Source organism: Musca domestica, unplaced genomic scaffold, assembly GCF_030504385.1.
Source record: "Musca domestica strain aabys unplaced genomic scaffold, Musca_domestica.polishedcontigs.V.1.1 1, whole genome shotgun sequence".
In the NCBI taxonomy this organism is placed as follows: Eukaryota; Metazoa; Arthropoda; class Insecta; order Diptera; family Muscidae; genus Musca; species Musca domestica.
The window spans coordinates 5027802-5045013 of record NW_026712114.1 but is presented as its reverse complement, the minus strand read 5'-3'; the positions used below and the strand labels follow the sequence as shown (position 1 = coordinate 5045013).

The following is a 17212-nucleotide window of genomic DNA, read 5'->3' as shown; positions in this document are numbered from 1 at the left end:
TGCATTCCACTCACGCATAAGCCAATGTTGCTGAAAAACTCTCATTGATATAGACATCCAATACGGTTAAGAAATGTTGATATTTCAAATCGGACACCGTTTCAATCAAGTGAATAATGCTCATAAAGACCAACTGATCATATTTTTCGGGATTATCATTTTCCACAAGGATATTGAATAGGGCATCTAAAATGTCTTGTAAAAATTTCACAACCTCTTCACCAGGTACATTGGACAAGGCGTTAAGGGATTCTTCTAGCGTTTCACGATGGGCAGACCAATTTAACAAACCCAAAAGGCTTACTGAAATTGTTAAAATGTTAAATTAGAAAAAGTTTTGAAATTATTAGTGATTTTATGAAATACTTACCACTTTGAGTCAATTTTGTGCTGCACAAATTAACGCCAATCACCATTTGATCTTTGGGTAATAAAGAAAAACCACCATTGGAAGGTTTTGCTCCTTGCAATTCGTTGACAGTGGCCGGCAACTCCAAATAAACGTTGTTGGAATTGTTTTTATCCAATTTTTTGTGATCGATTTTATAAACGGCCAATATGTGTTGTCCTTGCTGGAAAATAAAAATAAAAAAACATTAGATAAATAAATGACTCAAATTTAATTAATTTTCAGGAAATTTGAGTCAAAGTTGCATCTCTAAGGAAACGAAATAAGAAACACTGACTACCAGAGAAAGAAGATGCAGGTTTCATTTTTCTTCGTTTGAAAAAACAACACCACACTAGAAGCCTGAATAGTTTTAAAGGTCCAACAATGTGTCCCATTGAAAAAGTTTATGACTTCGGAATAGAAGACATTTGGAGACCACAAAGGCAAAAGGTTTTTACTTGTAAAAAATATATATTAGGTTAGAAAATTTTAATATCGATTCGCTAGAGCATATACAAGCAGCGAAACATTAAAAACGATGTTAAGTTTGTCTATGCGTTGCGGAGACATATATATATTTTTTTCAATTTGTTATTTAATATTTCACGCCACTAATTATGGCCTGCAGATTCCTTCAATGAAAATGCATATGCATTTCTGCGGGAAATGGGACTAGGACCTTAAATCTTATCATTATCTTATCTTCACTTATCCTTTATCATTATGGCTAGTTTTCAATAACCCGGACCTATGTTAAGACTTTTTAGTAGGGATGTCTTCTACCTATTAATAATTCCAAATAAAAAAGCTGTAAGTTCGGCCGGGCCTAACTTTGAATACCCTCTACGATTTGGAATGAATTTGGCAATTTTCAAAAAAAAAAAAATAAATAAATAAATTCCGTTAAAAATTCTGATAAAAATTAAAAAAAAATACCGAATGTAGCCATTATGTTAGGGTCTATACGGCGACATGGACCTTTTGTCACAACCCGAACAATATTCAAATGAAATTTGAAAAAAAAAAAAATCGGTGAGTGATGTAGCTAAAATTATCAAAAGACCGAATATCGGGAGATACCCTTATATGGGAGCTATACGAAGACGTGGACCTGCACAGACAATTCTCTGTCATAGGATGTAGTATCCATTACGAACTCCAAATTAGCAAATTTGAAACATTTCCGGTGAATAATTTCGCTAAAATCATCAAAATACCGAATATCGGGAGGTACCACTATATGGGGGCTATACGTAGACGTGGACCGGCACAGACAATGTTTTATATTAGGCTGTATTATCCATTACGAACTTCAAATACCAAATTTGAAACAATTCGGGCGAATAATGTTGCTAAAGTTATCAAAATACCGAATATCGGGAGGTACCGTTATATGGGGGCTATACGAAGACGCGGACCTGCAAAGATAATTTTCTGTCATAGGATGTAGCACCCATTACGAACATCAAATGCGAAATTTGAAGCAATTCCGGTGAATAATGTCATTAAAATCATCAAAATACCGAATATAGGGAGATACCAATATATGGGGGCTATACCAAAACGCGGTCCTGCACAGATAATTTTCTGTCATAGGCTTAAGTATCCATTACAAACTTCAAATACCAAATTTGAAGCAATTCCGGTAAATAATGTCGCTAAAATCATCAAAATACCGAATATCGAAAGGTACCGTTATATGGGGGCTATACGAAGACATGGACCCACACAGACAAATTTCTGTCATAGGCTGTAGTATCCATTACGAACTCCAAATACCAAATTTGAAACAATTCCGGTTAATAATGTCGCTAAAATCATCAAAATACCGAATATCGAAAGGTACCATCATATGGGAGCTATACGAATATGTGGACCTGCACAGACAATTTTCTGTCACAGGCTGCAGCATCCATTACGAACTTCAAATACCAAATTTGAAACAATTCCGGTGAATAATGTCGCTAAAATCATCAAAATGCCGAATATCGGGAGGTACCAATATATGGGGGCTATTCGAAGACGTTTACCTGCACTGACAATTTTCCGTCATAAGCTGTAGTATCCATTACGAACTTCAAATACTAAATTTGGAACAATTCCGGTGAATAATGTAGCTAAAATCACCAAAAAACCGAAAATAGGGAGGTACAATTATATGGGGGCTATTCGAAGATGTGGACCTACATGGCCCATTTTCAATACCAAAAGTCCTGCAGACATAATATAGATTTCAGTAAAATTTTATCAACTTAATTCATTTCGTTCGGAAGCTAGAGTGATTTTCACAGACGTCCATCCGTCCAAGCATTGCTAAGTCGACATAGAATTTTATGCTGATCAAGAATATATATACTCTGTGAGGTCTAAAATGTGTATTTCGAGGAGTTACAAATTGAATGACAAACTTAATATACCATCCATACTATGGTAGAGGGTATAACAAGTTAAAGAGTCAATCAGTCGGTATCACCGACATCTGTCTGTATATCCTCAGCAAGTTTATTTAAATAAATGTACATACATATGGCTGAGCATATTTTATCATAGCACCGGTTGGGTTAAATTGGAACCAAATCAGTTGGCTTCGAAATTTTTAAATGTAGGGTCACCAAACCTTTAGAAATACTCAATATCTTTGTGAAATAATCTTCGACTTGTTAAGGACAGTGAATACCAAATTGCAGGCCATTCTGCGGGAAATTGGACTAGGAACTTAAAACTTGGCATTGTATGGGTGGTTTTTTTATAGAACCCGAACCTAAGTTGAGACTTGTTAAAAGGGATGTGTTCTAACTATTAATAATTTATTAATTCATTCAAGTTATACCCTTTATTTAAATAAGTATCTCCGTTTATTCAAATATATTTTGACTCGCATTTATTATTATTCAAACCTTCATCGGGGAGGTTTCAAAGGAGTCTGCCAATATTTTTCATTTCGTATCTGACCTAAATTTGTTATAAATATTGCAACGGGGCAGATTTGAACAATATCGAATACTTCCTTCATTTTTTCTGAGATATGTGATAATTTTTGAAAAATGTTAAAATCTGCGTGAAGTACCATGTATAGTGGGGAGATACGAAAAGAAGTGGGCCGATAAATTTCATATTCACATCAAATCTTGAGAGAAATATTTAGCTATGCCAAGTTTTGAAAAATATCGCTGAATTGTTTCGCAAGTTATGAGAGATATAAGTATTGACAATTGGGACCCTATTTTTGGGGAAGGTATCAGAAGGAGTGGACCGATACCCACCATTCTCACACCAGATCTTGAGTTAGAAGAAATATTAGAATGTGCGAAATTGAGAAAGAATCAGACGCTTATTTCGCATTATATAACCGTTTTATTATTAAAAATGATGACAACCCCTCTGTGGGGGAGGTACCTGAAGGAGTAGGCCAATACATGCCATCTTCGCACTAGATCTTTCGTTAGTATACATATTGGGATATGTGAAATTTAAAGAGAATCGCATGCTTATTTAACTTTCACTTATTCAAAATTTTGATCTCTTTGTGGGGGAGGTACCTGAAGGGGTAGACCGATATATCCCATATTCGCAACAGATCTTGAGTTCATATAAATATTGGGATGTACCGTGAATGAAAAGAACCCTATGCTTATTTCTGATTTTATGATCGTTTAGGTTATTCAAAACTTTGACCATTTGTGGGGGAGGTAGCAGAAGGAATGGTCCGATATCTACCATCTTTATAACAGATATTGTGTTGATGGAAATATTCAGATGTGCCAAGTCTGAATGGAATCGCATGTTAATTTCGTGTTGTATGAGCTTCATGAATATTCCAAATTCTGAGCCTTTGTGGGGGAAGTACCAGAAGGAGTGGACCGCTATATTCCATCTTCACACCTGATCTTGTGTTAGTAGAAATAATGGGAAGTGTGAAATGTGAAGAGAACCGGATACTTATTTCGAATTTTATGATCGTTTTTGATATTAAAAAAATTGACCCTTTGTGGGGGAGGTACCGGAAGAAAAGGTCCGATCTCTTCCATCACTATAACAGATCTTCTGTTGATGGAAATATTGAGATGTGCCAAGTCTAAATGAAATCAGAATTTCATAAGATTTCATGTTTTGTGAGCTTCATGGATATTCAAATTTTTGAACCTTTGTGGGGGAGGTACCAGAAGGCGTGGGCCGATATATTCCATCTTCACACCAGATCTTGGTTTAATAAAAATATTGTGATATGTGTAAGTTAAAGACAATCGGACTCTGGCATCACATTTTATAAGAGTTATAATTATTCAAAATGTTGACCCTTTGAGGTTGAGGTACCTGATGGAGTGGACCGATATTGTCAATTTTCGCACCTGACTTAGCACTAATGCGAATATTAGGATTTGCAAATTTGGAGTATAATCGGATTATCCTTTCTCTATCTGTGCAATAAAATGTTTTTTTTTTTTTTTTTTTTTTTTGAAGATATCGAATTTTTGTAGGGGGAGTTACCAGAAGGAGTGGACCAATGTTAACCATCTCCGAAGTCGATCTATGTTTAATAATAATATTACGATGTACCAAGTTCAAACCAAATTGGATACTCCCTTCGAGAGTTAGCCAGACGGACGGACATCGCTAGATCGACTCTAAATGTCCTGAAACGGATTTAGTCCAAAGAGACCTGGAGTCTAAAATCGATATTTCGATGAGCCACGTTTTGGCCTTATCAAATAATATATACCCTCTGTAGCCATATGGCTGAGGGTAGCCAGACGGACGGACATCGCTAGATCTACCCTAAATGTCCTGAAACGGATTTAGCACAAATAGACCTAGAGTCTAAAATCGATATTTCGATGAGGCACGTTTTGGTCTTATCAAATAATATCTGTAACCTCTGTAGACCTATGGCTGAGGGCATATGCCTTTTAATCTATTCTACTATTTTAAGGAAAATAGGACTTTCTTCCAACTTACCGTTATTGTTGTACCATTATCCTGCATTAGTTTAATATAAGACAGGCCAAAAGGCTTCTCAGATTTATCTTTTTGTTCATTGGAACTGCGATGTTTGAAGACAAATTTCAAATGGCACTGTTTGAAGTCATCAATGGGCACGTGGATCTGAAATGAAAATTATTCTTTAAAATAAAAATTCCCACTCAAAAAAATGGTACACCTTACTGACCTTAAAAGTTTCCAACCATTTGGGTTTATCATCATGATAGTACACCACCGATTTGTATTCATCAATGGGCGCCAGGCCGGCTCCAATGCTCATCACCCCGGGGACACAGTGGCCCTGTTCATTGCAAACACTTACGGTGACCTCTACATTCTTTTCCGATGTCTTGGCAATGCGGGCAAATTCTCCTGAGCACAGTGTCAAATATAAATCATTACGTACATCACCGGGCAATATGACCTCAGGGAAACCCATTTTACGGGCAATGGGTACATTGGTGTGTAGCAGACGAGGGAACTCCTCTTTGATTTGTTTGATATCGCCCTGAAGTACCTCCACAGTGACACACATTCTTGAGTCGATTTTGCCCCAATCTTTGTTGGCAATCAGTTTTCTCAACGTAATGTCCATGTTATCCTTTTCGCATAGGATAAAGGGCATATCCACGTTTCCCTTGAAGTCCTCGGGTTTATTGATGATGGGCGTTAGATCCTTGAAGGCCACACCAAATGGCCGGCGCATAATGTATTCGGTGCCACTGAATGAGCCACTCGAACTAATCGATAGCTGTGAATGTTTCTTGCTGGCCGCTGTCAGCATGGTATTGGTGATACTGGCGCGCTTTGAATCGTTTTCCTTTACCTCCATACAGCCAATGCGTACCACATAGCAGACCAAATACATTTTCGAAATACTGACATCATTCTTGCTCAGATCGGTGAATAGAACTCGATTGTTGTCGAATTGATCGATATCGCGGGCAATGCCCGTTCGTGACCATTTTACCACATAATTTTCGCTTATCGGTCGATGCGATTCTCCATCGAAGAGGGTGAATATTAGATCGGAATCTTCTTGGAATTTGCATACAAAGGCATTCACATGCAGCAGAATGTTGTGCGAGAAGTTCTTGTATGGCTTGGGGCCGTGGTGGATGGTGCGGGGGCGCTACAAAAAAATATTGAAAAAAATTGTATTTATTTCAAAATCAAATGAATTCAATTCACTTACATTGGCTTTAATGATCCTGTTGACGGCATTCATGTGATGCTCATACAGTTCGGTGGTGCAGATTTTCGATGTATCCAAAATATCACCACTTTCGTCGCGCACCACCATATCCAAACCCAGCAAATTGTTGCCCGTGTCAATGGTGGATGTGGCCTCCAGTTTGATTTTACGCATTTCATCCACTGGCAGATTGCCGGATATTAGCAATGCCCGATTTTTGCTCAAATCAATCATTTTCAGGCGTATGCAATTAAAGTCCGGATGATTGATCTGCAAAGAGATGGAGTGAGAGAGAGGGAGGGAGGGCGGATTAGATTAGTTTAAAAATAATAATTGTTTACAGTCCATTTGTTGAATAGGAGATAAGAAATTAATAAAAAAAATAGCAACAACAACAACAAAATCTATTATTGCTTCTGCCGTGGCTACTGACGGCCTGTCAATCAATAAATGAATGAATTGAAAAAATTATTACTCCCCAATGGGGTTTATGGGTCTCCCAAGGGATATTTCGATATTCACTGAAGTGGGGAGTTTGCAATGAGCTTCTAAAAGGACTATCCAACAACAACAAAAAATATCAGGGAAAATCCAGCAGGTTATTATAGTAGAGCTAAAAATAGAAGACATCTGTATCAGCGATTTGAAGCTGGCCATCGCAAAGTAACCTAAATAGAGGGGGGCAAGTTCCCTCTCTGGCAGATTTTTGACAACTTTCGGATTAAAATTCCTTGGAATCCTAACATTTTTTAAGCATATATAGTGCCTTCGGCAATCTTGCGTATAAGATCGCGAGGAATTTTTGATGGAAATTTTTAACAAGACAAGTAAGTGGCCTTTTTTTGTAATATATGGTTAAAAACTTCCTTTAAACAGGATCCTAGGACGTCAAAATATTCTACAAAATTATTTGTCATAAAATTCTACTATAGGTCCTAGAAGACATCAAATCTTACCTAAACGTCACGAAAAGTCAAACGCCATAATTTTTAAATTTTTTAAAATTTTTTTTTTTTGAGTGAAAGCAAAAAATCTCGGATGTAGCATCAGATTTTAGAATAAGTTTAGATTTGTTCGAATTGGCCACCTTTGGCACGAATTATGGCCTTCAAACGGCCAATGAAACCGTCACACGCTGCCCGAATGTAGCTCTGCGGTATTTTGGCCCATTCCCAGCGAAGAGCTTGCTTGAGGTAATCGACACTTTGGTAGTTTTTGGTGCCAACCTTGCTTTCCAAAATATTGCAGACACAATAGACCAACGGATTGGTATCCGGAGATTTTGGTGGCCATTGTGCGCTGGAAATGAAGCGAGAAACCTCATTTTGTAACCATTCTTGGGTGGCGTGTGCTGAGTGCGATGGTGCTGGTTCTGTTGTCCAATGGCCAAGGTCTGCGGCCAAAATGTTAGCGTGCCCAAGGCTTTAATACAACCTCCACAATATTTTCGCGATAATATTCGGCATTTATTCTGATGCCACCACAGTCGATTAATACGAGCGGAGAGCGTCCATCGGCTGTTATGGCGGCCCACACCATCACCATGGCCGGCGCTTGAGTCCTGGTGGTCAACCGAAGGTGCACGATAATTTTGTTTGTTTACAAACTGCTGGACAACGAATGTTTTCTCATTGGAGAAAACCAAATTCGGCAGTTCACCACTTTCGGTCAAGCGAAGCAACTCTTTAGCTCTTTTGAGACTATTTTCTGTCTTTTGCGGTGTAAGTTCTTGCACTTTTTGGAATTTCGATGGCTTTACCCCGAGCTCATTTTTCAATATTTGACGAATGGAATATTGCGATGTGTTAAGCTCACGAGTCATTTTTGGCCACTGCGATGCGGGTTTCTGTGCAATTGTCTGTGCAGGTCCACATCTTCGTATAGCCCCCTTATAACGGTACCTCCCGATATTCGGTATTTTGATGATTTTAGCGACATTATTCACCGGAATTGTTTCAAATTAAGTATTTAGAGTTCGTTATGGGAACTACAGCCTGTGACAGAAAATTGTCTCTGCAGGTCCACGTTTTCATATAGCCCTCCATATAACGGTACCTCCCGAAATTCGGTATTTTGATGATTTTAGCGACATTATTAACCGGAATTGTTTCAAATTTGGTATTTGAAGTTCGAAATGGATACTACACTCTAAGACAGAAAATTGTCTGTGCAGGTCCACGTTTTCATATAGCCCCCATATAACGCTACCTCCCGATATTCGGTATTTGGATGATTTTAGCGACATTATTCACCGGAATTGTTTCAAATTTGGTATTTGAAGTTCGTTATGGGAACTACAGTCTGTGACAGAAAATTGTCTGTGCAGGTCCACGTCTTCGTATAGCCCCCCATATAACGGTACCTCCCGATATTCGGTATTTTGATGATTTTCGGGGCATTATTCACCGGAATTGTTTCAAAATTTGGTATTTGAAGTTCGAAATGGATACTACAGCCTAAGACAGAAAATTGTCTATACAGGTCCACGTCTTCGTATAGGCCCTATACATCAGTACCTCCCTATATTCGGTATGTTGATGATTTTAGCGACATTATTCGCCGGAATTGTTTCAAATTTGGTATATTAAGTTCGAAATAGATACTACAGCCTAAGACAGAAAATTGTCTGTGCAGGTCCAGGTCTTCGTATAGCCCCCCATATAACGGTACCTCCCGATATTCGGTATTTTGATGATTTTAGCGACATTATTCACCAGAATTGTTTCAAATTACGTATTTAGAGTTCGTAATGGGAACTACACTCAGTGACAGAAAATAGTCTATGCAGGTCCAGGTCTTCATATAGTCCCCATATATCAGTATCTCCCTATATTCGATGTTTTGACGAGTTTAGGTACAGAACCCACCGAAATTGTTTGAGATGTCGTATTTGAAGTTCGAAATGGATGCTACAGCCTGTGACAGAAAATTGTCTATGCTGATCCAGGTCTTCGCACAGCTCCGATATAACGGTGCCTCCCTATATACAATATTTTGATGATTTTATCTACATTATTCACCGTTTATTTCAAGTTTCGAATTTTAATATGGTAATGGCTTATGACAAACAATGCCTATGTAGGCCCACGTCGTATAGACCCCAACATAACGCTATATTTGATATTTTTAAAATTTTAACAGAATTTTTTGAGGATTTTATTTTTTGAAAATTTCCAAATTCGTTCCAAATGGTGGAGGGTATTCAAAGTTCGGCCTGGCCGAACTTTCTGCTTTTTAACTTGTTTTAGCTCTACTTTCATAATCTGCTGCATTTTCCCCGTAATCATTGAAAAAATGTAATTCTGTCGTGTCATTTTCCATTAGTAATAATTTTTTAAGGACCAATAGACTTATTATTTTGGATTTTTATGAAAAGTTTTTTCAAGGACCAATAGAAGAATTGACCAAACAAAAAAAAAATATTGAAGAATATTTTTTAAAGGATTATCTGGTCTTTTATCGTGGATTTAATTGGATTGGATTTTTAGGAACAATATTGGCATAAGTTTCTGTTTGATTTCACCCTCCTCATTCAAAGACTAACATGTACCCCCTTTCCAAGAGGAGAAGGGGGGGGGAATTGCCTTCCCCTTTTTTACTCACCAGATAATATTGCTTTATTATGCTGCCCCATTCCAGCAGAACTTTTGTGATTTCCTCAACGATTTCAGTTCGCTGGATGCAATATTCACCATTGACAATTTTATATTCGCAAAGATGGATGTAGGTTTTGGGAAATATGCCACGCTGGTCTTTGTTTCTGGAAAAAAAAGAGAGAGATTATAAAAAAATTATTTTAATTTGAAAAAAAAAAAATTAAATAAAAAATAACATTTTTATGTTGTGCCCCACTGAAGAGTGGCTGATGGATAGATGTTTGATCCCCCTCCGCACACAAATCAACATAACACATTTGTTGAGATATTAAAAAAAATTGTGTCATTTCAAAAAAAAAATTGAAAAATTGACTTGGAGGGGATATGAAATAATTTATAAACTTGAGGAAGTTTAGAATATATTTTGTTGCTCTAAATTTTTCTGTTTTTGCTGGCGCGGATGACAGAATAACAAGTAAAAGTCATTTTTCTGTTGTTGTTGTTATTGCAACACATGTCCGAAGACCAATTGACCTTCAATGTTAACCCCCCTTCTTTTTGGATTCAATTGAATATTAATTGCCATTGATTTGTTGTTGTTGTCTTTTTTAGATATTTATGTCAGCCGTTATGGATGTCAACATTGTGTCCAGCTCAATGTCAGTCAGTCAATCAAACATAAATAGCAAATTTATTTGTTTTTGGGAAGAGTTTTAAGCGGAACACATATTCATCAATCAAGTTTTAATTAAATTGGTTAACTGTCAGAATTATAGGGAAATTTTCCAGGGGACAGAGTATCCACACCACACGAAGAAGAAAAGAAGACCAGAACGTCTTCTCGTAGAAGACCAGAAGGTCTTCTGATTGAGGTCAGAAGATCTTCCTAGAGAAGACCAGAAGGTCTTCTTATCGAAGGCAAAAGGCAGGTATTCTTATAGAAGGCCAGAAGGTCTTCTTCCAATAGAAGATCAAAAGGTCATCTCATAGAAGAACAGAAGTTCTTCTCATATAAGAGCAGATGGTCTTTTCATTGAAGAGCAGAAGATCTTCTTATAAAAGACCAGGAGGTCTTCTTATAGACCACAAAAGGTCTTCTTATAGAAGACCAATAAAGGTCTTCCTATCGAAGACCACAGAAGGTCTTCTTTATAGAAGACCACAAAAGGTCTTCTTATAGAAGACCAGGAGGTCTTCCAATATAAGAACAACAAGTCTTCTTCACATAAAAGACCAGAAGGTCTTCCCATAGAAGACCAGCAGGTCTTCTTCCTATAGAAGACCACAGAAGGAGATCTTCTTCTAGAAGACCACTAAAGGTCTTCCTATCGAAGACCACAGAAGGTCTTCTTTATAGAAGACCACAAAAGGTCTTCTTATAGAAGAACAGGAGGTCTTCTCACAGAAGACCCGAAGGTCTTCCAATATAAGAACAGCAGGTCTTCTTCACATAAAAGACGAGAAGGTCTTCCCATAGAAGACCAGCAGGTCTTCTTCCTATAGAAGACTAGGAGGTCTTCTTCCTATAGAAGACCACAGAAGGAGATCTTCTTCTAGAAGACCACAAAAGGTCTTCTTATAGAAGACCACTAAAGGTCTTCCTATCGAAGACCACAGGTCTTCTTTATAGAAGACCACAAAAGGTCTTCTTATAGAAGAGCAGGAGGTCTTCTTCTTATAGAAGAGCAGGAGGTCTTCTTCTTATAGAAGAGCAGGAGGTCTTCTTCTTATAGAAGACCAGGAGGTCTTCTTCTTATAGAAGAGCAGGAGGTCTTCTTCTTATAGAAGACCAGGAGGTCTTCTTCTTATAGAAGACCAGGAGATCTTCTTCTTATAGAAGACCAGGAGATCTTCTTCTTATAGAAGACCAGGAGATCTTCTTCTTATAGAAGACCAGGAGGTCTTCTTCTTATAGAAGACCAGGAGGTCTTGTTCTTATAGAAGACCAGGAGGTCTTGTTCTTATAGAAGACCAGGAGGTCTCCTTCTTATAGAAGACCGGGAGGTCTTCTTCGTATAGAAGAGCAGGAGGTCTACTTACAGATTGAAGATCAGAATAAGGTCCAGAAGGTCTTCTCACAGAAGACCAAAAAGGCTTCTCACAGATGACCAGAAGTTCTTCTTATAGAAGACCAGTAGGTATTCTTCTTATAGAAGACCAGAAGGTCTTCTTCTTATATAAGACCAAGTCTTCTTATAGAAGACCTGTAGGTCTTCTATAGAAGACCAGGAGGTTTTTTTTGTCAAAATTCGTTTTTTTTTCTTCATGGGGTAGGTTCAAGAATCTTTTGTTCTGGACCTAACGCCAGTTTTTTTTTATAAGTTTTCCATTTGAATAATGTCTTTTTGTTGTTCTGTCTGAAGCTGTTTTTTTCAAGACAGCAGTGTTTGGCGGCTACTCGCCATAAAACAAACAATCAAATATTTGACCTCTTTCAGATACTTTTTCATGTTGGTGACCCATAAATTACTTTTTTTTTGTTGCATAGCGGTTGTTACTGTTTTGGTTGTGTTGTTGTTCTTGTGATTCTAGAAATTCTTAAAGGTTTGAATTTTCTTTCATAACCTTCTCTTTCAACGAGAAACGACAACAAAACGAACGACACTCATCATCAGCAACCGCCAACACCATCATCAATCAGAGTTGAGAACCCAACAACGGCGTAGAACTAAAGAAAAAGGCAGGCGACTGATAAGAATTGCACACCGAGAAAAATAAAATGTTTTTAGGAATTTTTTTTATTCTTATCCCAAAGTGTGGGGTGGGTTATTGGGAGTATATAGTCGGAACACATACGTTGCACAAAAAAAAATAAAATAAAACTCTTCTCAAGAATGTTTTCATCTCAAAGGTCGAATATGTCATTTTCCCCTCTTTCTTCAATGACATGGGGGGTTGCTTGAAACATAAAAACGGCAATTATTCACTTCATATTATTTATTGTTTATTTTTTGTATGTTTTTCTTCTTTTTCTTGCCTGCTTTCTTGGACACCAAGTTGTTTTTTATGACACTCTTCAAAATGAATTATTTCCATCTTGAATTATGCGTTCGTTCATTTTTTTTTTATTTTTTAGTTATTATTTTTGTTTCTCCTCGTTGCGTCGTGCGATAAGAAATATTTATATGCATTTTATGATAGCTGCTAAACTAAACTATTTTGTTTTTATTTTCATATTTAATGACAATATGTATTTTTAAAAAGTACAATTTTCCCCTAACTTAAGTTAATGGACATTACTTTCCATTACTGAGGGTTTTTATGTCCACAGAAAAATTCATTTAAAATTCGTAAAGGGAAGCCATAAAATTAATATTTTCAAATTTTATGGCCATTTTATGAAGTGGAACACTTTGTTATATTTTTCAATAAAATTTAATAGATTTTATGTAGGGTATTTTTAAAATGTTCTCAAATAAAAAAAGAGTTGGATATTAAAATACGACATATAAGAAAATCTTCTTTTGGTCGTCTAAAAGAAGGAAGTCTTTTACAAGACCTCCGGGTCTTCTACAAGAAGACCTCATTGTCTTTTACAGGAAGACTTCCTGGTCTTCTATAGGAAGACCTCCTGGTCTCCTACAGGAAGACCTCCTGGTCTCCTACAGGAAGACCTCCTGGTCTTCTAAAGGAAACCCCTTCTATGAGAAGCCCTTCCCTGGACTTCTATAAGAAGACCTGTATTTGGACTTCTATAAGAAGACCTGTATCTGGACTTCTATAAGAAAACCTGTATTTGGACTTCTATAAGAAGACCTGTATCTGGACTTCTATAAGAAGCCCTTCCCTGGACTTCTATAAGAAGACCTGTATCTGGACTTCTATAAGAAGACCTGTATCTGGTCTTCTATAAGAAGACCTGTATCTGGTCTTCTATAAGAAGACCTGTATCTGGTCTTCTATAAGAAGAATTGTATCTGGTCTTCTATAAGAACACCTTCTACTCTTCTATAAGAATAACTTTTACTCTTCTATAAGAAGAACTTCTACTTTTCCTTAAGAAGGCATTCTGCTCTTCCTTAAGAAGCCATTCTGCTCTTCTATAAGGAGACATCCTAGTCTTCTACGAGAAACATCTTGGTCTTCTTTGAGAAGACGTCCAGATTCTAGACTATGAAAAGACATCCTGGTATTCTTTGAGAAGACATCTTCGTCTTCTACAGGAAGACTTCCTGGTTTTCTACAGGAAGACCTCATGATCTTCTACAGGAAGATCTCCTGATATTCTTCAAGATTCTATAGAAGACCATCTGCTCTTCTATGAGAAGGCCTCCCCTGGTCTTCTATCAGAAGACCTGTCTCTGGTCTTCTATAAGAAGAAGACTTTCTACTCTTCTATACGAACACCTTCTACTCTTCTGCTTCTTCTTCTGCTCTTCTATAAGAAGGCATACTGCTCTTCTATAAGAAGGCATTCTGCTCTTCTATAAAAAGGAATTCTGCTTTTCTATAAGAAGGAATTCTAGTATTCTTTGAGAAGACATCCTGGTCTTCTAAAGGAAGACCTCCTTGTCTTCTACAGCAAGACTTCCTGGTCTTCTACAGCAAGATTCTATAAGAAGACCATCTGGTCCCTGATCATTCCCTGACCTCTTGGTCTTCTATAAGAAGACCTGTCTCTGGTCTTCTATAAGAAGAACTTCTATTCTTCAATAAGAAGACATTCTGGTCTTCTATAAGAGGGCATTCTTCTATTCTATAAGATGATATCCTGGTCTTCTACGAGAACAATCCTGAAGTAGTCATGGTCTTCTATGAGACGACAATGAAAAGACATCCTGGTATTCTTTGAGAAGACACCCTAGACTTCTATGAAAAGATCTCCTTGTATTTTAGAAGAACGCCTCCTGGTCTTTTTCGAGAAGACATATCCAATTTATGCTGAACAATTCCTGGTCGTCTATGAGAAAGACTGCTATAAGAAGACCTTCTGGTCTTCTATAAGAAGACCTTCTTATAGAATATATAAGAATACCTCCTGTTCTTTTATAATAAGACCTCCTGGTCTTATAAAAGAAGACACCCTGGTCTTCTATCAGAAGACCTCCTGGACTTCTATGAAAAACCCTTTTTTGCTGAATTTTTTTTTTTAATTTTTGCCACAATTTCAACATAAAAAGTCCATAATATATTGTAGGTCTCATAACTCGTACCTCCCAATCAAAAGCATTTTTTATAGTATCTGATGTATACGTTTTGCTGAGTATAGAAGTACAAACCTATCCATGGAAGTACTTTGCTACATTTTCCTTTCTACATCCCGAAACGGTCAAATAGACCATTACAAAAAGGCTTCTGTTTGATTAAACCAAGATTTCTAGCGAAATCAAATGCAAATAACCTTTTTTCCATGATAACGGCAAAGATCTAACAACAAATACAAAAACTACAAAACACTCACACACACACGAGAAAAATGTGGAAGATGCTTATTTTCCACACAATATGGTTCCATCACTCACACACAGAAGAATCTCTCCACGCCATCCAACACCATTGATCCAAAACAAATAAAAATAAAGGTCAAAGATAAAAGGAATCATGAGTTGCAGTTGTGGCCGTTGTGGTGGTGGTGCTGGTACAGCACTACATTGGAATAATGAAAATGAGAAGATTTTATGGGAAATGCTCAAGAACACAGGACACACAGAGATGATAAAAGACTCGGTGCCTATACAAACACACAACTGTTTCTTTTTGTATTTCATTTGTTTTTTCAGACTTCAAATTGTAGAAGAAGAAAGTGTTAAAAATGGAAACAATGTTTATTTGTTTGTCCGAGAGTAAGTGTGTTTGTATTAGAAGTGGATAGAACTTAACGTCTGTGTGTGAGGAGGAGTTGAAACGGTTTGGTTGGTTTTGGGTTTCAAAAGTAAACAAGTCCTTAACATGTTGTTAGTTTTGAATGGAATTATTTTGAATTGTATAACATTTATAATTTGTATAACAGTTATCATTTGTATAACAGTTATAATTTGTATAACAGTTATCATTTATATAACATATACAAATTTGTATAACAGTTATCATTTTTATAACAGCAATCATTTGTATAACAGTTATCATCTGTATAACAGTTATCATTTGTATAACAGTTATCATCTGTATAACAGTTATAATTTGTATACCAGTTATAATTTATACAACAATTTTAATTTGCATAACAGTTATCATTTGTATAACAGTTATCATTTGTATAACAGTTTTAATTTGCATAACAGTTATAATTTATATAACAGTTTTAATTTGCATAACAGTTATCATTTGTATAACAGTTACAGTTTGTAGAAATATTTAAATTTTGTGGAACAATTGCAGTTTGTATAACAATTATAATTTTTACAACCTAGTTATAATTTGTATAACAGATATGGCTTATATAAAAATAATAATCTATACAACAGTTATAACTGTTATAACATTTTTATTTTGTATCAGAGTAGTTATTTGCTGCAAATAAACACAATTAATTTGTATAACAGTTATAATTTGTATAACATTAAACATTTATGTAACTGCTATAATATGTGTAACAGCAACAAGTTGTATAACAGTTATAATCTTCACAACAGTTATAATTTTTACAAACATTTTATTTTGTATAAGAGTAACATTTTGCTAAAATAAAAATTATTCGAAACCTTGCCGTTATAGAAACCAGGCTTGCCGATGTATAGTCCTATTTCGGAATTTAAAAAAAAAACTAGTTAAAAAGTATCCGTCGATTTTGCCGACAGCTACAGCCGGAAGCTACAATCTGGAAATTTTTCATGTGGCTGTGATAAGGCTGGGTTTTTTGGAAATTCGCACTAAAAGGATACGAAAAGTACTTAAATGTACCAAAAATTGAACACAAACAGAATAAGCTAGAATTTGGGATGAGAATCTGAAATTGGAATAAATCCTCCAAAGAGTATTTGGAAATTCGAGCTTTAAATTAAAAACAAGTTCTAAAATGGTACTAAACTTCTAAAATGCTACCATTTGTTGGCATAGATATAGGCATAAACTTGAAATTTGGTATGAGAATCAGGGTTGAAAAGTAAGGTT

The 17212-nt window shown here is 36.4% G+C and overlaps 1 protein-coding gene across 2 annotated transcripts in view; it reads right to left on the bottom strand.

The window, feature by feature from the left end:
* The window catches only part of LOC101891400 (dedicator of cytokinesis protein 1), a 128196-nt gene that overhangs the window by 31589 nt on the left and 79395 nt on the right, over positions 1–17212 (bottom strand). For both annotated transcript variants that reach the window (XM_059118056.1, XM_059118058.1), the window contains exons 3-8: positions 10170–10326; positions 6567–6836; positions 5559–6503; positions 5348–5494; positions 371–572; positions 15–303 (exon numbers count right to left, since the gene is read on the bottom strand). In XM_059118056.1, the coding sequence (XP_058974039.1) occupies positions 15–303; positions 371–572; positions 5348–5494; positions 5559–6503; positions 6567–6836; positions 10170–10326 (2010 nt within the window). The remainder of the gene's footprint in view (positions 1–14; positions 304–370; positions 573–5347; positions 5495–5558; positions 6504–6566; positions 6837–10169; positions 10327–17212) is intronic.